This window comes from Prinia subflava, chromosome 5, assembly GCF_021018805.1.
Source record: "Prinia subflava isolate CZ2003 ecotype Zambia chromosome 5, Cam_Psub_1.2, whole genome shotgun sequence".
In the NCBI taxonomy this organism is placed as follows: domain Eukaryota; kingdom Metazoa; phylum Chordata; class Aves; order Passeriformes; family Cisticolidae; genus Prinia; species Prinia subflava.
Window position 1 is genome coordinate 23,463,998 of NC_086251.1, and position 24,540 is coordinate 23,488,537.

The following is a 24,540-nucleotide window of genomic DNA, read 5'->3' on the forward strand; positions in this document are numbered from 1 at the left end:
ACAAAACTGCTTGTTCTCAGGATGGCTGCCTCTTTTTCTCAATGGGCTGAGGCTACAAGTTGTTCATTTGAAGCACCAGAAAATGAGTGCAGGCTCGTGTCAGTGACAGCGAGGGAAAGCCTAGCCAGGAAAACCAAGTGGGTGGCCTCATTCCTTTTGAGAACAATGGGAAATGCCAGTCATTTCTGGGTGAAACAAGAGCTTGCTGTGAAGCAGGCAAATGCTGGATATAGAGTACCTCAATGCTGAAAAAAGAGATCTTTCCTTAGGGAAAGAGAGTTGCAGAAATTGCACACCAGTCTAGTCAAAAGCTACCTACATGAAGAAGAGTCCAGTTTGATATAGCCTTTTCATGACATCCTGCAAGTTGTAACAGAAAGGGTGGTGTAAAAGTTTCTATTGCATGTTGTGCCAGGTAGAACAATGAGAAATGTTTCAGACCTCTAAATTTCCTCTACGTTTCAAGCAGTGTCACATTAGAAGCTAATTCACTGCTATGATTGCGAGTTCTCACAATTTTTTCTGTGCACAAACTGTGGCAAGTGATGTGAGGCTGAACTGAAAATCTCGTATGTAAGTCAGGGCATCGGACGATGTGTAAAATTTAATTTTAACTTTAAAGCTGAGAAGGCTCCTTTACACAAGTGTTGCTTGGTTGTTTGTTTTTTTTTTCTTAAGCTTGAAAATTGCCTTCTAAAGACAAAACAGCTGTCTTTTCCTGGTGAGAGGTTGTTGTGGGTCAGGGGAGCTGGATCCCACCAAACTCCTCTGTCCCAGTACTGCACTGGCCAAGCGGTTGGATGCAGGGGCTTGCTTTGCGCTGATTTCCTTTTACCCAATTATGCTTTGCGGGATGTTCAACCCAAGGAACATGGCTGAGCGAAAGAGGAAGCCCAAGTTTTCCAAGGAAGAACTGGACATTCTTGTCACTGAGGTGACCCGAAATGAAGCCATGCTGTTTGGGAGGGAGACAATGCGTCTGTCCCATGCTGACAGGGACAAGATCTGGGAAGGCATAGCCAGGCAGATCACATCAGTCAGCCAGGTCCCCAGGTCTGTAAAAGACATTAAGCACAGATGGGATGACATGAAGAGAAGGACCAAGGACAAGCTGGCGTTCATGCAGAAGTCCCTGTCCAGCCCCGGCAGGGCGGGGCGGCCCTCGGCCCTTGTGCTGACTGCCCGCGAGAGAGCCATCGAGTCGGCGCTGCATTCGTCGCACCAGAGGCACGGCTGCCCGAGAGCGGATCTGGACCTGGCTGCCAGCCCATCAGCGAGCTGTAAGTATCCCTGCCTTAACACCTCTTGCTCTTATGCTTGCATATCTCAGTTTGACACCAGAAGAGCATTGTGTGTTGTGTGAGATGGCTGGGTTGCCTGTCATGACAGGTCTTTCTGCTGTGGTTGGTTTCTGCTCAGGTGGTTGTGGACTGTTGAGATGGATTATTTCCAAGTTAAGATCATTTTCATCTGTTTATCTAGTTCTTTTCTGTACTGTCATCTGAGGCTAGATAATGGATTAGAAGTATGAATTAATCCTACGGGTGAGGGGAGCATCTGTAGTTGAAGTATGACTGCCTCCAGTCTCTAGAAAAAGTGCTTGTACAGAATTAGGAGATCTTTGCCCTGATAAAACAGCAGTGCTACCAAACTGAGAGGCATCTGCCTGTCACCAGTGGATCGCTTCTAAGAGGGCTTTGGAGGTCTCAGAGATTGCTGGTGTTCATTGCTGAGGTTGGGCCACCAATGATTTCTCAGTAGTGGTCTGAAGGATCAGCATGAACACTGTGAAAAAGGTAGACAATAATGGCTCCTTCTTCATTGGTTTTAAAGAAACTGCTGGCCCTGCTTTTGAAGTTAATCTTCTTACGCTACAATTCTCAGACACTTTCCAGTATTAAACCACTGTTTAAAGCACTGTAAGCTGCTTTGTGCAGATTCTTTCCATCGTTTTTTACACAGTTTTCTTTCGTGGAGGTTCAGCTTCTTGTTTGTGAGCTTTTAAGGATACAAAGAAGAGAAGGAGGTGATCACTGCTTGGGAAGTGAGTCAACTAACACCTCATGGGTGGCACTGTCCTACCACACTAGGTCTGATCTCATATCTGAAGTTTTTAGTGAGAAAGCAAGGACAAAATCTTCCAGAACTGACAAGGTGGGACTTGGTCATTCTTTGCATCTATCTTGGAAGCCAGTTGCACTATTTCAGAGGTAAAAAGAATACAGGTTATGCAAGGAAATAGTGGGCAGCTGCACCAAGTGAAACCTTGTCTCTTCTTACTCTTCACATGCCTGTACCTGTGAACTGGCAGATCACTAGATATTTATCAGACTAATGAGAATTTTCCCCTGGCATTTTGCTTTAGTTTTGATTTTGCATCAAGTGTATTTGCCTGATTAACATAGGGTCCTGTTGCTGCTGTGTCTGACCGCCTGGTTGTCTTAGTGATGCCAAGCCACGCAGTGGCTTTGCGGAACACACTGAGAGCAGAAAATACAACTATGCTCTTCTCAGTGCAGAGGATGTACGAAATGACAGGGGAGCAGGATTCTTCCATGAGGAGTCTGTGTCCCTCCAGAATATTTGTGCTAGCTACCTATGGGTTTGAGGAAGAGAAGTCATGAAGCCATTGCTACTGTTTGAAATGGATTCATATTCTAGTAATGACCAGTGCTCTGTACAGAATAGCACAATAGCTTGGGTTCACCGACTCTCAGGTTTCTCATGGCTAAGCTTGTCACCCAGATGCTAACATTGCAGCACTTGCATGTTGAGTTAAGCATCAGAAGCTACAGGCTTGTCTGAACTAGCAGACTAGGGGGTGGGGAAAACCTTTTTCTATGTTCTTTGAGATACCCTGAAACAGAAGCCAGTGTTGGGAGGGATTTCACAGTAATAATTCGTGCTTCCTCTTCTGTTTAAGCTGATGAAGATGAAGAGATGCCAGGCACTTCTCAGGAGCACCACTTCACTTCGCTGCAGAGGGCTGGTGCAGGTGTCACTCCGTTCTCCAGGCCCTCCTTCCTGGGTGCTTCCTCCTCAGCAGAGCCCTCGGAAGCTGCCAGGCAAAGGCAGGAACTGCACTGTCCATCCCCACGCGCCACCTCGGCCTGCAGACCCCCGCACCCCCGCAGCAGGAGCCCGCCCCTCTCCAGCTTCGATCGCCAGCTTCTCCATTCCCATGCACAGCAAACAGACCTGTTCAGGCACTTCTGCCGGGAGCTGGTGGCCGCTCACAGGGACATGGCCCATAGCATGCATGCCGTCAGCCAGAGCCTGGCTGACCTCACCCACCAGGTCAGCCAGATGTGTCAGACACTGACAGAAATACGGGATGGGCTCCGGGCTTTCCAAAGGGTACAGGATCCTAGTGTCGTGCCAGGGGCCTGTCTGCAAGCAGCTTGCTCTAAACAGCCCCCTGAGCCCAGTGCAGAGTCTGACCAAAACTCTCTAAAATGGGCGACTCCTGCACGGGCCACCAGGTCACGAAAAAGAAAACATCATTTTTAGTCTGTATCATATAAAGTAAAGAAGGATGCCCCTTCCTGAGCTGCTGCATGTTCACATGGCTTCTCCATGTGTAATCAGTGTTCTGTGGGGAAGGTCAACAACTGACCCAACCCATCCATCCCCCTGCTGGCTAACAGAGCAGTATGAATATGGCAGCTAATTGTAGAACTGGCCCTCTACAATGGCAAAGAGGAATCTCAAATATTGTAGAGCTTGGAATGTAGGACATCTTTGGGTTTGTAGAGTTTTCACGGGCTTCCCCATGTTTTACATGCTGTATAAACGAAGAGATTAAATAGAAATTATCTGGATCTCTTCCCATGCCTGTGAAATATTATTTACTGAAACAGCATGCTGCAGAGATCCCTTTGCAATCAACTCATCAATTTATCCTACTACTGCATTCCCATCATCTTCCTGAATATTAGTATATGCAGTATGTGCAGAAATACAGCCTTATGACTCAAAACTCTTATTATTGTTGATTTTATCTTTTATTCAGCAATAGTGGGCTATCTGGGGCTTACTGTGACTTACACACAGCTTTGGGGAGAGGAGTGTAAAAGCAGAGCTTGTGCAGGGAAGCGAAGAAGGCATGATTCTGAGGACAGGTCTGAGCACCATGGGGTTTTAGACTGCTGGAAAGGGTTGCAAAGGCCTGAATCCTGCAGTGCCACATGCACTTGTGTTAGAGTTCAACTTTTGTTTGCTCCAGTCTGAAACCCCTACCTTTCACAATTGCAGTTCAAATACAATTACTTCATCGTATGACAACATTTTAACATAATTGTATCATATTATTTTCTCGCATGTTGTCAAATCTTCAGTTCTGAACCACCTCACCCCTTCAAAATGTGGGAGAGAAACCAGAAAAGATGTAGGGCCTGCTTCTGACCTCAAGCCAGTTTGGTTTTGTTTTCCTGTAATTCTGTTAGCTTTGGTACAGTTACTTTGCACTTAGTTTTATTTAGGGTGGGATCTGTACTATGTTCTCCTGTCATGAAGAGTTTACAGTCTAAATTCACAGCTACATAGGTTAAAATCTTAGACACATTTGTTTTATAGTGCTTTCTTTCCCCATATAGATGCAAGAAAGAGCTGTGTTACAACATTGGAATTGCTCTAAAGCTGTATGATGTTCCCATGTACAACACTGATTCTGGAACTAGGCTTTAATACTGTCACTTCAGGTGGTGATAATGTATGTGGTAGCTCTTTTATAATATCTGTTTTATCCTTAATTTGCACCCCTGCATCTAGCATGCTGCCACCATCTCTGGAAAAACCCAGACCATTATCCTGATAAGCTTCAGCAGGGAAAAAGGTCAAGGTGTTAACCACACAGCACACTGTGCTCTCCAGGCTGTCCTATTGTATTTGGAGGTTGGTTGCAAGAAACTATTCCAGTTAATATGAGTGTGAGTCATCGTGCTGTGGCAGGGCTACAGACTTGGCAAAGAAGTTACAGAAACTTCCATGGAATTGAACATAGGCAGCACGGTGTAGCCGAAGGATGGCTTGTTGTGTGTGGCCTTCAAGGATCATCTTTGACCTGTCTGGCCTCTCCTTTGAAAGTACAGTGCACTAGCTTCTTCCCTGGAAAGCTGGTTGTATATCTGCTGTGTCAGGCATTCATGACATGCTTTTCTTTTTTTTTTTTTTTTTTTAAGATGTTCTGTAATTCTAATTCAATTAATTTATTTTTAGTGGTGCAATAAAAGATTGCTCAAGGAAATAGTGGTCTGGTGAGGAAAAAAGCCTCATTTCTGAGGAATGACCCAACTGGTTTCATGCAGAGGACATTCCTTTTAGTGCTGATGCCAGGTCAGGGCAGAATTTGCTCACCTTCCACTGAGGATGTCCTTTTACTTCTGTTGAAACATTTGTATTCTGAAAAAGTCACAGTCTCTTCAGATGAAGGTGAGATTGGGAAATGTGGCAGAAGTGGATCTAATTTATGTATCAGAAGGAGCTGAAAAAAGGGTGATATGTGTTAAAGACTTTCTGAGTCAATATAGTGCTGCTGCTACATATTAATGTTAGTATTTTATATTTTTATAATACATGGTCTCTACTGATGTCCTCCCATGGATATAGTGGTAAGATTAGCTCCTCTGATGTTGTCCAGGGGGATCTCTTCTGGGAGTCCTCAGGTCTGCAAAGGAGGAGACTCCTGCAGGTGCTGGGCACTGGACGGAGTTGGCATCATTGCTGCCATCAGTTGGCCTACACAGATTTATTTAGAGAGAAAATCCTCTAATCCAGGATGTACGGCTCTCGATGCAAATCCCCAGAGGCTGGGCACTGGTCAGAAGAAAGGACCTTTTACTATAAACTGCCTGCTGTCTCCCCTAGTTTCCTCTGTGGACTATTACAGATTGGCCCAGATCTAGGGACGTATCTCCTGCCCTGTGTAGACCCCTCGGTGGAGTGGCTTTTCTGTATTGGCTCACAAAGGATAATTCTTCCTGCACCTATCATGTTAACTGGCTGTTGAAGTGTCTGTGTCAAAGCAAACTGCTGTGCTCAACCCCAGTATCGCCATGTCTTGTACATGCTGAAAAAAAGTCTCTCTTTAAAAGTATTTTTGTTAAGAATGCAATAAATATATAACACTTTTAACACAGATGCTGTTGCGTCATTTGTTTCTCTCCACAATTTTTGCCTGAGCTGGTAACAAGCCTGTCACAGATGTGGGTCTCCTGGAGACACTTGGCATCAGAGCACTGAGGCAGGGTTTACAGGTATGGCATCGATGGCATCAGCCTGGGCTGGTGGCTGCTCTCTTGCATGGGATCTCCTGCCCTGGCTCTGTGCCTGAAGTTGGTTTGGGAAAGGCCAGTGGCCTTTCCCTGCAGTGCTCTGCCCTGGCTGGGTGTCACTGGAGCATAGCATCACCGCTGAGGCCAGCTGGAGGGTGAGCTATGGCGGGGGCAGCAGGGAGCCATGAGACAAGTCCAGGGCGATAGTGGAGAGAAGGGGAGAAGCTTGAGCCTCCCTCCAGCTGCGGAGGTCTCCTCCCTCTTCACCGTCTCTTCTGGATCCTCACCAGAGGCTCTGTTCCCCTCCTGGGGAGGAATGATCCCAGCTGCAGAAAAATACCTTGACATTTTTCTGGGCATGCTCACTTGGCCATCCCAAAACTTGGGAATTTGGTGTCCTGAGTGGGCTGGGGCTTTGGAAAAATGAAACTATGATTTTTATTTGCTGCTAGCTAGAGAGTCTGTGGGAAAGGTGGTCCTGCAGAGCAAGGAGCTGTGACTCTGCCAGCTGTGGGGTTGATCCCAGCCCCAATAGCTGCAGATGGGTCAGAGGTGATCTCCATTGGTGTGATGTCTGGTCCTGAGTAGCCTGGTCAGGATCTGTGGTGTTCTGGAGGCTGGCCTGTCCCAAGGACTAGACAGGACATGAAATGATGGGTTTGAGGCTGGTGGTAATGCCTCTCTGCAGGACCAGGTGCAGCTGGGGGTGTCTGGGTCTGCCGCAGGAGCAGTATGACTGCTCCTCCTCTGGAATCACAGGCCCTTGGGAAACCTGCTTTGCAAGCAAGGCTTTGCCCATTAGTGCAGTGCTTGGGTCAGCCTAACCATGCCTGTCCTGAGTGTCCAAACCAAAGTACAATCCAAATGGAGTATTTGGCTTTGGGAGGCGGACAGGGCACTCTGCAGCCTTTGCAAGAAGGATTAGGTTGTTCAGGATGTGAGCACTTTAGGCTTGGAATGTATGTCAGTGAAGGCAGATCATGCGGTCTCTCCTCAGCATATAGTTTGTGCCCCTGGTTCACCAAGCTGGCTGCCCTTTTGTGGAATGACTTTCTCCATCCTTGGAAAGCATCTGCCTCTCAGCTGTGGTGTGCAGGGGCACTAAATGTCTCAGACCAACGGTTGGAATGTGGGGTTTATGCAGTCCTTTGTAACCTGTGTCTTTTGTCCTTCTGGGGAAATTGGAGCCTGGGGCTGGGCAGCACTGGTTCAGAATCGGGGGGTTTTTGTGTGGATGATCTCATCCCATTTACCTTACCTCAGGGAAGTATCACAGATGGAAAGCTTCCTCACTAGGAGCGTAAACCACTTGCTGGTTGGGCGTAGCTGTGAAGAAACATGTTTGTGACTGGATTATCCCAGAACTCTCTGCTCGGGGCTCCTGATGAGACTGGCTGTGCCAGTGGCTGCAGGAGGCTGGATGAGCAGCCAGGCAGCATTTGCTGCAGTGTTGCAGCAGTGCTGCAGCTCATGCCCTCCAGCCTGCACACTCCTCCCAGCTCCCTGCTGGGAGGTGGCCAGAGCCAGAGCTGAAGGATACTCGGGCAGAATTGTGCAGGGCTGTAGAGGCAAAAAGAGACCAGTGAACAGAACAAGCTCATGCTCATGTAACAAAATACTGCATAATAAAAGTGGGCCCCGGTGAGAATAGCTCCTATTCAAAGTTGTATTTTCTACATCTCACTGTCAAATGCAGTTTGCTGAAAATGCAGTGGACCATCCTCCCACTGCTGCATGAATTCCTCGGCACCACTGGCTGTGGATGTACAGGTCATGTATGTTGTATTAAGGATCTCTGAATGACTTTAGGTTAGTAAATCTTCACAGATCCATTGTGGACAGTGGGATGTAGAGACAGGGTCTCTCCTTAGCTGGTGCTAGGAAGCATCCTGATATTTTTCTTGGACTGGAGAGAGCATTCTCTAGAATCTGTTGTGCAGCAAGGCATCAGACTGACCAGGGCACATTGGTCTGTCTCAAGGGTTGTGTATCTCATGGCTGGCTGAGGGCCTGATACACGTTTTGAGGAGTGATCACTAACACCCAAAAGCAACAGCTTGCAGCTGCTATTGCAGGACCTCCTTCCCACCACACTGCTCCAGGTCTCTCTTCTCAAATACACAAACTGGTACTTTAAAAGTTCTTTTGTTTTGTGATCAGAAGTAAATAAAGGTTAATAAAAGCCAATTTTGGCAGTACCAGTCTGCTGTTTAAATAATAACTGTAGATGGCAGAGAATCCCGGGTAGCATTGTATTAGGAAAAATACAACTGCTTGCAGGCATTTGCTTAACATTAAAACCAGAATTGCTTGAGCCTGAGGCAGTCTGAGACACTGCCACTGCAGACTTGTTTTCTGTGTTTTGTGGGAAGTTTCACCAAGTTTGTGACCTTATCAGTGTGAGTTAGTGGGATCACATGCAGGTGGGCTTGTGTCTTTATCTGTGCATTCACATGGCTAGAGAACGTAGAATATGCAAAAAATTTGGCAGATGTTGTAAGCCAAAGAAATACCTGTATATACATTAGGGAACTTGGGCAAGGATGAATAGCTGCAGATGTCAGAGGAGCCCTATGCTCCCCTGCAACCTCCTTGCCTTTGCTGAGGTTGCTGCAGCAGAGAGTGCTGAACAACAAAGGCAAATGGCGTAAGAGAAAAATAAGTTTTGACTATGAGCTGTTTGGTCTGCTTTGGTATCTGCACATGCTGTGATGGGGCCTCCTTCCTGGGTAGGTGTTGTAAGCTCATGCTGGTGGCAGCTGGAACCAGTATTACCAAGCCTTTTTCATGTCCTCTAGCAGGAACATGAAGAGTGTGACAGCAAATAATACAAGCCTACAATAGATCTCTGTCTTAGCAAGTTGTTCAGAGGGCCAGTTGCTTGGAGTGGGAATAAATATGTTTCTGCTGAGCTGAAATGTAGCTGTTTTAAATCAGGAAAATAAGTCCCATGCCCTGAAAGTGATCTTTTTGTCAGCACTGCTAGAAGATCCCCACAATGTGGTGCTGGGATTTCCACTTGCAGAGCTGAATTTTTTTTTTTATGTCACACCCTGTTGAACTCCGAAGTGCAAAACCTTCCAATACTGGCATGTCCTTGGACAACCAGCACATACTGCCATGCCCATTAGATGTTCATGTTTCTGTCCTTAGAATCTCAATTCTGCTTGCCTGAAAGGAGAGAAGCAAGCAAACTGTTACCAACTAAAAAAGGAAGGCGGTGTTTTGGAGGAACAGACAGGCAGAGGAACCCTGCCATATTCCGGATATTCCTGAGAACAAGGGAGAGAGCCCTGGGATATGAAGTGATCATGGGGAGTCCAGAAGTCCTTGTTTCCACCACTAGGCAAAGATATTTCTGACTGGGGGAGTCTGTCACCCTTGCTGGCAGACATCCCTTCAGACTGGATGTGCATTTGCGTCATCCCTTCCCCAGCAAGAAATGGCTCCACTGGCTTAGTGTTCCCAGGGTGTCCATGCTCGTTTGCACACCATTGCTTACAACTCCATGCTTTCCAGCCTGGCTGTGTTGATGGCTCTCTTTGAAGGTCATTCTGGCTTCTTCATGGTTGTCATTCCGATGCAAGGGGGGTACAGGAGAGAAGTTTGTGCTTCACACCTGACTTGTCCCCTTGCCCTCAGGTACGTCATCATCTCCCGGGAGGAGAGGGAGCAGAACCTGATGGCCTTTCAGCACAGCGAGAGGATTTACTTCCGTGCCTGCCGTGACATCCACCCTGGGGAGAAGCTGCGGGTCTGGTACAGTGAGGATTACATGAACCGGCTGCATAGCATGTCCCAGGAAACCATCAACAGAAATTTCACAAGTGGTGAGTCCCTTCCCTTTCCATCCTCTCCCCTGATCCCCTTGGGCTGCCCCACAGTTGGGCCAAGTGTGGTGGGTGAAGTAGGTTTTGCACAGGCTGTGTGAGGAGAGCTGCATTTCCAGAAGCAGAGCACTTCTGGGTGAGAGCCGCCAGCTCTGCCTGGCATAGATGGATGGGTGTACAAGGAGAATAAGAAACCCACAGTCATGGAGATCATGAAAGAAAGATTCGTGCTGTGATGTGTCATGTCATGTGTTGTGTAGTGCCATGTTGTATGTGTGTGTGCTGCCTGATGCAATGCCCAGGGATCACAGAGCACCCCTGTCACAAGACTTTCTGGCCTGAAGATTGCCAAGCTGATGATCCAACAAGACAGCATTAGGTTTTTCCTCTGAACATGCTGCTCTGTCTGCCTCCTCTGAGCAGCCTGTTTGAAGAAACTCTGGCTGGTTTTGTGTCCATATGAATGAGATTTCCTTGGTGTGTTTGTATGTCCATTTTCCTCGTTTAATTTATCTCCTCTTTCTTCAGAAAGATAATTTGGGATCAGCGCGACATCAGCTCCTTAGTCTCACAACTTTAGAATGTGTATACAACCTACAGGAGGCTTTTTGTACTTGTCAGACTGATTCTTCCTTGGATACAAATTGTTATCTTGTCTAAAGAGTAGCAAGGTCGAAACAAACCCAGCAGTCCTTTGGGCCCACATATTGTTCAGCAATATAGGAAGCTTTAGAGGAAAGCAAAAATTCTTAATGCATCTGTTGTTCTGTACAATGCTGATACCTGAAGTTAATTAGGAGCATTTCTTTCCAGGCTAGATGCAGAATTTCCAGGGCCTCAGAGGGGCAGCCACACTAAATATAACTTTGTAATTATGATTCCTGAGTATATTATTACACAGCTGCTGTTGCTGCCTTGACTTGGTAAAAGGTGTCTCCTCTTCAGTGATGGGGTGGACAAGATGTCCTGAAAAAGCTGGTTATCTCTATCACCGTAGGGTTGTTACACACTTGCAGTGTTACATCTTGGTGGCTGTACTTGGGCAATTCCCACTTCTGAATTAACATTGGTATGAATTTGCTTTTTTATGTTAATGAACACCAGTGAGTGATTAGGTAGAGGCTGCAGTGATTTTGCTGCGATAATATGCACGCATTAGTCATCCAGATGGCTTAGTGCTTTCTGAAAGTGCATCAAGAGACAGTCTGTGCCCTTGGAGCAGCTGCTCTACAGGGGCACCAAGGCTACAAGCTATTGTCCTGCCATGCAGACATGCCTTTAGTCCTGGTTTGTCATGGTGTCATGGTTTGTGAGAGCTGAAACGGTAACTCACAGCCTGCTCTGTGCTACAAGTGTGGTGAACATCTGCCTCAGGACTCTCCAGAACCGGCCACAAGCCTAATGCACCCTCAGGTAGAAACTCATGTGGCTACAGAGACCATTCCAGAAACCCCCTGACATCTTGGTGAGCTCATCCTGCTGCAAGCTGGGCTCAGTCTGCCTTCACAAAAGGGGTGCAGAGATGTTGTTAAAATGGAGCATCACCTGGGCCATTGCTAGACTTGTGAGAGACATCGAAGCCTCAGCTGGGAGGGCACTGGGAGGTGTTCAGGAAGCAGCAATAAAATCTGTTGAGTCACTTTCTATTTAAAAGGTTGCAAATCCCTGCAGATGAGTCTTGTCAAATGAAGTGAAGTGACACACTTTACAAATTCACAGAAAAATAATACGGATCCTGGGGTTTGTTTCTGTTGATAGTTTCTGACCCACCTCATCATTGGAGTTGAGACCAATAATATGAGGGATCGTCTTGTGATTTCTAGCTTTTCCCTAGGGCTGAAGCACCTGGCTGGTTGGGGGAAAAAATCACCGAGAAAGAAGAACCGGTTCTCTAAATCCCTACCTCTCACAGTAGTTGCTGTGATCCATAACAGGGGAAGTACTAAGAGAGAGACTGAATGCTTTGTCCATAGAAGATCTCATCAATGTATTGAAAATGAGCTCTGTTGTTATGGATTCACTAAAGAAGTGGCTGGGATTCCCAGCCGGCATCCAAGCCCAGTGCAAAATCCCATCCATTCAGACCAGCCCTTTTTACAGTGCCTTACTCTAACTGTTTCGAGTCTTGCATCTTTTCTGCATTCTTAGCATTGCTCTCCTTAGAGAGGGAATGGTAGCTTTCGCTCCATAACTCTTATGAAAGCCTGAATACACTTTAACAAACAAAACCAAAAATCAGCATAAAAGCAGCGTCTTGTTTGGGAAGCCATCAATGCTTGAAGTTATTTACAAGATAGAAGAGTGATGGAAATTGAGCCAAACCTATCGTCTTTTGAATTTCCAGGTAAGGAGATCTGGCTATTCCCTTTATTTTAAGCAATTAATAATTTGTATGAGGTTTCTTTTAATATAGTGTTTTTCGATTACTGAATGGTCATGCTCTCAGACTCCACCAGGACAAGCTAGATGTCCCATCCTTGGAGGACATTCACCCATTGTAGCTCAGTTGACAATGTGTACCTTAGGTTTTAAGTGTGCAAGTTGTTTTTACTCCTTTACCTTTGCATTTCTGGAGCAGCCTCCAAACTGAACGAGAGTAAAGGGGCTTGCAAACTTTGTGCCATGGCACTGGGGTTGTCATGAAATGGTGTAAATCTCTCACTGCACTGCTGTACACTTGATACCTTTTACCAAGTCAAAACAGGCACAGGACTTCCAGACAGCCAAAATGGCATTTAGGCTCTGGGTAGTTTCCACCATGATCAGTCATTCACCTCATAGTCCTCTTCCAACTCAGGTTGGTTATACCTTTAGGTTAAACAAGCTGCCTGTAGTTTCTCTTCTCTTTGAAATGTGTGGGTTCTACTCTGCTGCGGTTACCCAGGACTGTCTCTGTTTTTGCAGACATGCCCATTAGCGGGGCTTCTCCTCTTGCAAGCCTCGGCTTTCACTGAATTGTGTCAGTTCCCTGACTTGTAACATAACATGCAGACCTGCAGGGTTTCATCTGCCTTTTTGTTCTTTTTTGTTTGACTTTTAGAATGAGGGATGTTGCTCGGTTCCCAGTGATAATCCCCACCCCTCATTTTCCATTCTAGGAGACAAAATGTTACAGAACGAAAAGTCAGAAAAGAATGTAGAAAATCAAGAGGATGCAAGGGCAGCACTCCAGTTCACTACCTTAAAGCAGGGGAAGAGCCCCTACAAGCGCAGCTGTGACGAGGGGGAATCCCACCCCCAAACAAAGAAAAAAAAAATTGACCTCATCTTCAAAGATGTCCTGGAGGCTTCCTTGGAATCTGCCAAGTTTGAAGAGAACCAGTTAGCAACAAGTACACCACTTTCCCTCAGAAGAGCATCTAAATACCAGGCTGAAGACATCTTTGAGCAGTGTGGCAGTGCCATGCAGCACGGCTCCCTGAGCCTCAGCAGAAACCAGAGTGAGAGGGAATGGAAGGTCTCTCACAGTTCCTCTTTCATCTCAGCCAAGGAGATGAGCATCCTTGAAGATGAGGAAGACGAGCCCCTGTCACTTAAAGCAGACAGCCCAACTGAGCTGTCACTGGCCTCTGCACAAGGCAACTCCCATGAAATACCCACTACATCCTTCTGCCCCAACTGCATCCGGCTGAAGAAGAAAATCCGGGAGCTGCAGGCTGAGTTAGACATGCTGAGATCTGGGAAGTTACCCGAGGCACCTGTGTTACCGCCCCAGGTACCCGAGCTCCAAGAGTTCTCAGACCCCACAGGTAAGCCTTGCCGAGTTAGAGCATTCTCCAAACCCTGCCTAAGGAGAGTAGTGAGATGCCTGTGTGCTGTGTGCCCATCTAAAGCATTTTGCTCTGAGTATCCGATAAACCTGTGGTTCCATGGAAGGTTCTTTGTCAGGTTTTGTGACTGGGTGGGCCAGGAGCTGATGCTGTGGGTACAGTGGAAAACAATGTCTGGGAAAGACTCTGTATGACAATTTGCTCTATTTGTTGCCATTGTAATTGATAATGCACTGCCAATAAAAAAGACATTCCATTGCAGACAGTTTGTTTGCTGTATTTTTGATGCATTCTCTTTCAGCGGAAGCCCCTCCACAATGCCTCACATGCTACTAAGAAAGTATGAATGACTCTGGTAACACTGAAATGTGCTCTCCTTGTGTATGAAATTATGTCCTGCTGTGTCCCTTGTTGGAAATCTCTCTGTTTCCTCCACTGCCTTAACACAACCATGTGTCCCTTTCAGAAGATACATTTAATTTCCTCCAGGAACATGCTGTCAAGCAGCCGGGAGCCTTCAGTAAAAGGAATATTTGAGTCACACAGAGTATTGTTCAAGTGGCCAGGATGTAGTATCATTTTTGCTGTTCATTGTGGCATGTTGGAGACAAAGTTCTTATGCAGAAATATTGATTTCTTTTCTTTTCAAAGTCATGATTAAAATTCTATCCATAATGTATTGTGGGTAGGAGAAGTTCTGGCCAACTCTTTGGGTAAATCTCTACTGTAACCAGCAAGATGCCTCTCTAGCTCAGCAACTTTGTAAATACCATCTTTTTTTTCCTTTTTTTTATTTTTTGTTACAGCTTCAGAAAGCATCATCTCAGTTCCCACCATCATGGAGGACGATGACCAAGAGGTGGATTCTGCTGATGAGTCAGTTTCCAATGACATGATTGCTGCTACAGATGAGCCTTCCAAGATGTCTTCTGCGACGGGTCGGAGGATACGGCGGTTCAAGCAAGAGTGGCTTAAAAAGTTTTGGTTTTTGAGGTACTCCCCGACACTGAATGAGATGTGGTGCCATGTCTGTAGGCAGTACACAGTGCAATCTTCTCGGACTTCAGCCTTCATCATTGGCTCTAAGCAGTTCAAGATACACACAATAAAGCTTCACAGCCAGAGCAACCTCCACAAGAAGTGCCTGCAGCTTTACAAGCTCAGGATGCACCCAGAGAAGACAGAAGAGATGTGCCGAAATATGACCCTGCTCTTCAATACAGCCTACCACCTGGCCCTGGAGGGCAGGCCCTACTACGACTTTCGGCCTCTGGCAGAACTGCTGAGAAAGTGTGAACTCAAGGTGGTGGATCAGTACATGAATGAAGGAGACTGCCAGATCTTAATTCACCATATCGCCCGGGCTCTCCGAGAGGACCTGGTTGAGCGCATCCGGCAGTCGCCCTTCCTCAGCATCATTCTGGATGGGCAGAGCGACGACTTGCTTGCAGATACAGTTGCGGTCTATGTGCAGTACACGAGCAGCGATGGGCCTCCAGCAACTGAATTCCTGTCTCTTCAGGAACTCGGTTTTTCTACAACAGACAGTTACCTCCAAGCATTAGACCGGGCTTTTTCCAGCCTGGGAATACGATTGCAGGATGAGAAGCCAACTATTGGCTTGGGAGTTGATGGTGCTAACATTACCGCCAGCCTGAGAGCCAACTTGTTTATGACAATCAGAAAGACCTTGCCCTGGCTTCTCTGCCTTCCCTTTATGGTGCATAGGCCCCACTTGGAAATTTTGGATGCCATTAGTGGGAAGGAGCTACCATGTCTGGAGGAGCTAGAAAACAATTTGAAGCAACTGCTCAGTTTCTATCGTTATTCTCCCCGACTCATGTGCGAGTTAAGGGTCACTGCTGCCACTCTGTGTGAGGAGACCGAGTTCCTGGGGGACATTCGAGCAGTGAAGTGGATCATTGGGGAGCAGAACGTGCTCAATGCTCTCATCAAGGATTACCTTGAGGTTGTGGCCCATCTCAAAGATGTCAGTGGCCAGACCCAAAGGGCAGATGCTTCTGCCATTGCCTTGGCCCTCCTGCAGTTCCTGATGGACTACCAGTCGATTAAACTCATCTACTTCCTGCTGGATGTGATTGCTGTTCTTTCACGCCTTGCCTACGTCTTCCAAGGGGAGTACCTTCTTGTGTCGCAGGTGGATGATAAAATAGAGGAGGCCATCCAGGAGATCAGCCGGCTAGCAGACTCCCCTGGGGAGTACTTGCAGGAGTTTGAGGAAAACTTCCGTGAAAGCTTTAATGGCATTGCTGTGAAAAATCTACGGGTGGCTGAAGCCAAATTCCAGTCGATCAGAGAAAAGATCTGCCAGAAGACCCAGGTGATCCTAGCCCAAAGGTTCGATTCCCGCAGCCGGACATTTGTTAAGGCCTGTCAGGTATTTGACCTTGCAGCTTGGCCCAGAAGCACTGATGAGCTCATGAGCTATGGGAAGGAGGATATGGTACAAATATTTGAACACCTGGAGACAGTCCCATCATTTTCCAGAGAGGTTTGCAGAGAGGGGATGGACACCCGAGGGAGTCTGCTGATGGAGTGGCGAGAACTCAAGGTGGATTATTATACCAAAAATGGTTTTAAAGACTTGCTCAGTCACATTTGTAAATACAAGCAGAGATTCCCCCTCCTAAATAAAATAGTTCAGATCCTCAAAGTCCTTCCCACCTCTTCGGCCTGCTGTGAGAAGGGGCGCACCGCCCTGCAGAGAGTGCGCAAGAACAACCGCTCCCGGCTCACGCTGGAGCAGCTCAGTGACCTGTTGACGATCGCTGTTAACGGGCCGCCCATTGCCAACTTCGATTGCAAAAGGGCACTCGATAGCTGGTTCGAGGAGAAGTCAGGCAATAGTTACGCGCTCTCCGCCGAAATGCTGAGCAGGATGTCCTCTCTTGACCAGAAGCCGATGTTGCAGAGCGTGGACCATGGCTCTGAGTTTTACCCTGATATTTAGGAAGGAATGCCTCAGATCAGATAATTTTTTTAATCTATACTCTAAACTTTGATATATTATATAAAATATATATATTATCTATATTAAGGAAAAACCCACACTGAAAATTTTAAAGTTAAGACGATGTGCGTCTAATAGAAGCTAAGCAGAATTTTAAAGATTGAGACAATGTTTAGACATTTACTGGTGTCTCCAACCATGGCAGCTGCAATGTAGGTGGCAACATTTCATTCTTTAGAAGCATGTGCTGGGGCCATACTCTACATGTTCAAACCTAACAACCTATAAGCTAGACAACGGGTCTTTGTCAGCCTATCCTCCAGCGGTTTCCTTTGTATGTGTGTTGTCAGTTTTCTGGGGTTTTTTTTTGTTGTTGTTATGGGTTTGTTTGTTTGTTTGTTTGTTTGTTTTCCCCTCAGTTTCAATCTCTGCCTCTCTTTCCATTGTTCAGCCCAGTTATTGAGCCATTTGAGCCTTTTGTTGGCAACCATCAGATTTCTGATTTCCGACAGAGCATCCCGTGTGTTTATGTTGCCCCCAGCTCCACCCAGTTCTCTTCAGTTGAGTGGAAGGTTTCTTCACTCAAAAGATTACTGACAGGAGAGAAGGGCTGGGGGCATGATTTTGGGGTTTTCTTCTGATTTAGAAACCAATGCCTCCACTAAACTGTGATGCCCCTTTCTCAGTTCTCCCTACAGTTGGGCTGTAGAGTAATACTTGGCTTTCAGCTCCTTTTATGATAACCGTAGTACCAGTCTATCATATGTATGTTATAACATGATGTCATGTGCAGACTATAAAATAGCAAAATAGAGAAGGCAGGGGGAAATTTTTGCATTTATATTTTTATATTGTATGAGATAAATATATATATATATATACAACTATTCATTCAAAACCAGGGCTGCTGTGGAAGCTAGACAGCCAATGAGTCGAGAGCCACCTCTGGGCAGAGATTCAAAGGCTTAAAAAAATTATATTCTAATTTACATTATTTATACTATGTCTCTATAATCCTAGATTGTTGTGGGGTTTTTGTTTTGTTTTGTTTTGTTTTGGTTTGTTTGGAATGACTGAAAGAAAAACCTGCTGCAGTTTGGTGGCAGGAGCTATCAATGCAAGATTATCTTGGATTATATTCATGTGTGATGTCCTACAAAGGTTCACTTATTCTCTTGTGACCAAGGTAACATGTTCCACAGCACAGCAGACTGATGACAGCAGGAAGAAGGGATGCTCTGCTTCTTCCTGCAAAATATTTCTTCCTTTCTTGAAGGAATGCAGAGTCCAGCTGATATGTGAGTGGGGGACTTGCACCTTCCATCACAAAGAGATTGTTTTGTGGGCCTGGGGCTCTTTTTTGTTTTATTCTTTTAAAGTAAAAAAGCTCCAGGCATCCACACAATATCACTTCAGGTTAGAAAAGAGCAAAAAAAAAAAAAAAACCACAAAAAAATCCCCAACTAACCAAAAAAAACACCACACAAACAAAAAAGGTGCAAGAACTCCACAGATGCTAGTGCCTTGCTCTGCTGATGTGGCATGGACAGCACCAACCTGACCAGATCATCATAGGAGTGAGACATGTTGTCCAAAAGGTGTCCAAGCCAACATGTTCTCACTTCTGAGAGTGATGAGCTTTGTGCCAAGCTGTGTTGTTTGGAAACATGATGGTGGTATCAGCAACACTGAACCTTTCCTTTCTCCTGTTACCCCCCTGCCCTTGGTCTTGGTGCTAAGATATCTCTAGAACCGTTGCTGCTAGTTGATAGCTTTTCATTTATATAAATATATATATATATATATATAATATTATTTTATTTTTTAAACTTTTTTGTTTGTTTTCAATGGAGATGTAGCATGTTTGGAACCGATCTCTCTCTGAGTCACTTTCACTGCCAGGGTTCACGCACTGTCTTCCCCGGAAAAACACACACTTCTACCTAGGTTTCACTCACCACCTGCTAACCCCTTTGCCTTCAGTAGAACTTCATAGCCAGCACTGGCAGAGGTGTGCAGCCAAGCCACTATGGACTGGTTGAGCTTTCAGGTCCCACAGGAACAGCTAGGCTGGTGTTGGTCAGGATTTTGGAAGTGTTTGCCTCTGTCCCTGTGGGACTGAGGAGGGACTGAGCCCACCCAAAGCACGAGTGGTGGCCTGTCCTTGTATCCTGACGCTGCCCCTTGGCTGTAAAGCGGGGCCTTTCAGTCAGATGGTCCGAGCGGAGCAGAGTGGACTTTGTGAATGTAGCAGTGAGGGCTGGCCAGGCCAGCCAGTGAGGGCTGGTCAGCACCTTCTGTAGCACTTACCCCTCGCCTTACCTCTGACAGCACGTGCAGCTGAGGCTGGCTCGGGCAGGAGAGGGCACCTGCACCAGGGCCACCCCCCTGCTGCCAAACTGCCCCCAGGGGTGCAGGCGCTGGATGCTCTTCCTAGTGGTCCTCATAGAAATGTCACAAGCTAGGTCAGGGCATCACACAGTTGCAACACAGAGGCATTAGTGTGACACACCTAGCAAGCATGAGAAATGGCTTTGTTTTCATGTTTTCCTGTATTTTCTTATAAATGATGTGATCAAATTGATCCATTCATCCAGAGGAGTAAAAATTAAACTGGAAGCCCTCTGCCAGCTTCGGGTGATTGTTTGCCTGACCATAAAGTAGCGACCTCTCTACACAAGGTGCTTATAGCTCTGCAAGTGTGGTGAATTGGCTCTGCTCAGGGTGCTGCCACAAAGCTCTGGAGCTGCTGCCTTTTTAAAACTGAGTAGATGTAGAAAGATAAAAAAGATAGAAAAACTGCTGCTCCGTTAGTTTCTGACTAGAGATGGGCAAGGTGAGCGTAGATCATAGAATCCATAAAACTCCATAGCTCTTTGTGGGTGGAGAGGAAAAATCACCTGCCTTTTTGTTTGCAGCAGCAAAAGCTCCTTGGCACAGAGGCCCATCAAAGTGCCTGGCCCAGATGGAGGGAAGGAACATTTGGGGACAGTCTCCAAACACCTTTGGAGAGAGAAATGCTCTCCCAGGGCTTGTGCTGAGCAGCCCAAGAGGCCTGTTTACAACTCCTGATCCAAACCTCCTAACTTTTGCCACTGGGGAGGAAATGGTAAGGCAAGAGTTGCCAGAGGCCTGTTCAGAAATTATTCTTCCAATTTGTCACTCCTCCCCTTTGGTTCACTTGCAAATCCTGCTTTCATCAGTGACACTTTTCACCGGCAGCTCTTATTTGCAGTGGTGCAGTGAAATGTGCAGCATGTGGTGATTTTCTCTGGCAGCCAGCTGACATAAGCAGAGCACTTGTTCCTTTAGCAAATAACTTTGCTTGCAAACCATGATGCCCTGCCACTGGATGTTGTGGATACCTGTGATGGGAAAGGTCAGAGACCCCTTACATTAATGATGGGGAATAGACAAGAGCTTGGCAGAGCTGCTGGCCCAGCCCAACCATCCCAGCTCCTCCAACACAATTCCCTGTTACCCACACATCAGAAAATAAACCTGGCCTTTGTCCTATGCTTTGCAAGCTTTCCCTCCAGGTTAACCTGCCTATATCAGATCTGTAGCTCTTACTTTCATTGATAATCTGGATGGAAACATAACTACCAGCATAGACAAGATAGGGAGGAGGGAGGAATGTTAATGCAAAGCAGCTCCAGCTTCCCAGGGCTCCCAAGCCTCTCCCAGAAGGAGGTGCATTTCTGTGCCCTGTTTGTCTGGACCCAGCCTCGTGGCAGTGAGGCCAGGAGGCAGCAGCAGGCATGGGGAGGGCTTAGCCGGGTGCTGAGGGAGGCCTCCACAGCTCCAAGATTGCCATGCATGAGGTTTAATCAATGCTTTCCTGCTGTGCTGAGAGAGCGAGAGGAGTTGTTTTGAACGTGTTGCTCACAGCCTCTTCAACTGGCTAGGCTGCAAAGACAGAGGGTGCAGTTTTTCTTGAATGAGCTCTTTATTGTCTCCCTCCCCTGCATCTTAGCTATGGCATCTGACTGTGAATAATGCGCACTTCTCCACACCCTCGGGTTTGTATTTCTAGCCTGTGGGATTTTTGGTTGCCAATTTCCCTTCCCCACTTTTTGCTCAGGCTCCTTGCCTCTTTTACCCTGCTGTGAAGCAGAAATCTGTGAAGCACATTTAGACATGTCCTTCTGCAGGGCTCACCCGTGTCCACAGGGTTCTGGGCCCTGCAGCCACGAGACCGACCTCAGCAGGGATAATCCTCACAAGAGACCAAAGCTCTTCCCGTACCAGCAGAAGCACGCAGAGGTTACGGGGGCTGTGAAGGGACAGGGTAGGCAGGGTCCCCATGTGGTGTCTGCCTTGGGTCTTGAGCTAACTGCAGCAATGTCCCCCGTGCTGGTCACGCTTTTGCTGGTATGACTGTTCAGGCATGATTCAGGATCGGTCCATCTCTTCCTCACAGCACAAGCTCAACCAGATGGCCCACAGGGTCTTTGGAGTCCCCCTCCTTTTTTATCTCATGAGGACTGCTGTTTGTTTGACCAGTGCCTGGGCAGCTGGCTTGCAAATAAACAGCAACAGCCTTTGCTTTTGCAGATTCCCCTCTCAGCTCTGCCAAAAGAGGTCTTAAAAGCAGAGAAATGGTACGTTAATCCCCCAGCCATTGTATCCAATGCAGTAATGCCTATGCAATTCCTGTCTCCCTTGGAGACACGTATGATGTGTGTGCATGTAAGCTAGTGTATGTATACAGTACATATGCATATGGTCTATATATTGTATGTACGCACATCCCAGTACATATACACACAGTACAAAAGATTAAAATCACGTGCTTATATATCTATAAATGAAATCCTATATATTTATATATTTCTATGTTTTCAATAGATATAAAGATATAATATAGAGATAGACTCAACCACCCTTGTGTAAGGCTGGCCCTGTGTTCTAGCACAAGGCATGTAACACTGAAGACTTTGGACTTTGGGATGGTTTTAGCCATACACTGAGGCCTACATTTACATGGATAGCACTCTGTGGAGAGGGGCTTGGCTGTGTTTAGGGCAAGGGGTTTCCTTGCTGGCATGTTAACCAAGTGATAAATAAGGTTTCTTTAATAGTGGAATATCTTGGTAGGGGGAAATGCTTGAGTGTCCTCCAAAGAAAGCCTCTTGCTGAGGTCCTGTGTGTTCACGCTTGGACGGACACATATCCCACCCTCATATGCACTTTTGTCTCTCTGCATGGATGCGGCTGGCAACTGCAGGCGCCGGTGCTGTGGAAATGTGTCTTTTTGCTGTTCCACCTGGCGTTCCTCAGCAGTGGCCGGCACACTGCCAGGGAGACCCTGCGCTGGCCAGCACTCATGCGGCACCAGCAAGAGCGAGTGCACCTCTGGGCATTGGTCAGTGACACAGCCGTGGCGCTGGGATAAAGGCAGCAGGAGAGAGAGCCAAGGTGTTTTGAGTTCAGGAAGGGTTATGGCCACGCAGTTGGAGGTGGCAGGGATAGTGTATGGAGTGGAACAGTGCAAACGAGAAGGAACGGTGAAGTTGGAGCGATAAGGATGAGAGTGCACGATCCCAATTGGGAAGGCACCTTGAGCTCTGTTGGGTCAGGCTCGCCTCTGTTCTGCTGCAGGAGCCACTCCGCTCCCTCAGGTCTCACAGCTGCTCCTCACCCCATGAGCAGCCTGCCTGGCCAGGGGCCCAGGGAGGCTTTCTGGAGGAAAGGGAATGATGTGATTGTATGGAAGACATGGTTGGTGTCGCTTGTGTGCCTTTGGGCCCCAGCACACAGCATTCAGACCTTGCCAGGCTGAAGCACCAAAGGGTTCAGGCCTCTTACTCTGCCCATGCAGAGACACCTGCTGTCCCATCACCAGCATTTCCATGCTGGAGTGAGGGTGGATCTGAGCAGTGAACCAGCCCTCCCTGAGTATCTGCTGATGCCTGTGGGATGGACAGCTGTCTCATCCCTCCATCCCTCCCTTCACACACCCACTCATAGGACACTGGCCTTGCTGCATCCCAAAGCCTTTGGCTGACACCTGAAGGGACCTGAGAGGTGCCTCTGGCCGGTCTGGCAGCAGGTGCTCAGTCAGGGAGCTGCTTCCCCACAAGGGCTGGAGGGAAGGCGTGGACGTCTGCCTTCGCAGCCCCACACCAGGCCTGGCAACCACCGCACTCCTTGCCGTTTGTTTTATTTGTTGGCTTCGGTCGGGCGGAGGCCGAGTTGTAATCCCGACATCCGCATGGCTCGTTACACTGGTATTGCATGAGCAGTCGCTGTGCAAGCTGCCCCCAGCCCTGTCACACACCTCAGTGCCCTCTCCCAGGCCTCTCTCCTCCACACAACTGGTAATCCACCTCAGCCGCCCCTGCCCGGCGGCGGCTCCCCGCTCTGCCGCAGCCCTCAGGCGCGCAGCGCCGGCGGGGAGCTCTCAGCACCCTCTCCTCACAAACCTCAGACAGTTTTCTCACTCCGGCCCCTCCTTCCGATGCCACTGACACTCGCGTAAGCCCAGCCCGCGGCCTCGCCTCCCACCCGCCCTGCTGGTGGTGCTGCCGGCCGGCGAGGGGCTCCCATGCACTGCACCTCATCGAATAAGCTCGCTGGGCTGCGCGGGGGAACCATGTCTCGTATGCTGTAATGTCCCACACGCTACAGGAGGGCTACGGAGTTTTCTGCCAGTCACGGCATCCTCATAGACTCACCTGACAGTTAGCAAAAATGCATTTCTACTTCCAGAAAACGAGGTTTTGCCTCAAACCTCTCTGTATCCACATCCAAGCACAGCCCTGCTGAACTGTTTCAGGCGATCTCTCACCCACCCACTCACCCACCACACACACATATGAAATGAGAGAAAAATATCTAGACGTCTATTACTATATATGTATTAATATGTTAATATCACTCTTTTGGAGACATTAAAATGTTATTACTTTACAGACTATGCTTTATAGTACCTGTGTGAAAGGACCTAGGACACTGGATACGAATAGAGCTATGTTGATATATCATAGTATGTACACGAGAACTTTCCTTTTGTCATATTATCCTTGTAATGTAAAATGATTGTTAATAAAAAAAAATAAATTTATCAAGCTGGTTGCTAATTCTTTAAATTTTTCTTGGAGGTTAATGTCATTTTGCCAGACGAAGGGCACCTAGGCTGATGCACTCCCATTTCCCTGAGTCCAGGACTTCAAAGAGCAGATCCAGTGCTGATTGATCCAGAAGGGTCAGCTGCAGCTCCCTGAGGTGCTGGTGGTTCTCCCTCCTGAGTGACTGCCTCCCTGACATGCTGAGTGTCACTGCAGCCCCTCAAAGTCCTCACCTTGGCCAGCAGGTCTAGCATGTCCTGTGATGGGGCCGTGTTTCCCCTTGGGCTGGGTTATCCTGGTGCTGTGCCAAGGCTGCAGCAGGCAGACCAGGAGCTGGCACCTGCCAGCAGCCCAGGCCTGCTCTGGGTCAGCACTGGCAGCTATGTCAGCACGTACTATTTTTGGGTAGGGATGCAGAGCGGGCGCCCTTGAGGCTCCGTGCTCCCTTTCTAGTCAGGTACAGTGGCATTATCATCAGCTTTGCTGTGGTGGGCTGGGCCTATAATGTGGATTGACAAACCTTTACGTATGTGCTTGGTTTGGTTTGAAGGATGGAGGGATTTTTTTCCTGAGCTCTAAATGCTCTAAATCCAGGGGAAGCTGGGCTTTTGCTATCCTTAAAAG

The 24,540-nt window shown here is 47.4% G+C and overlaps 1 protein-coding gene across 5 annotated transcripts in view; it reads left to right on the plus strand.

Annotated features, from left to right (window-relative positions):
• Positions 1-21,328, plus strand: part of PRDM11 (PR/SET domain 11) — a 54,094-nt gene extending 32,766 nt beyond the window's left edge. For 2 of the 5 annotated variants that reach the window (XM_063398375.1, XM_063398373.1), the window contains exons 6-8: positions 9,915-10,102; positions 13,201-13,851; positions 14,679-21,328. In XM_063398375.1, the coding sequence (XP_063254445.1) occupies positions 9,915-10,102; positions 13,201-13,851; positions 14,679-16,843 (3,004 nt within the window). In that variant the 3' untranslated portion in view covers positions 16,844-21,328. Of the gene's footprint in view, positions 1-867; positions 1,281-2,923; positions 6,162-9,914; positions 10,103-12,255; positions 12,447-13,200; positions 13,852-14,678 lie in introns of those variants that run through there. The other 3 variants (XM_063398377.1, XM_063398376.1, XM_063398378.1) reach the window with 3 other exon arrangements.
• The last annotated feature ends 3,212 nt before the right edge of the window (positions 21,329-24,540 follow it).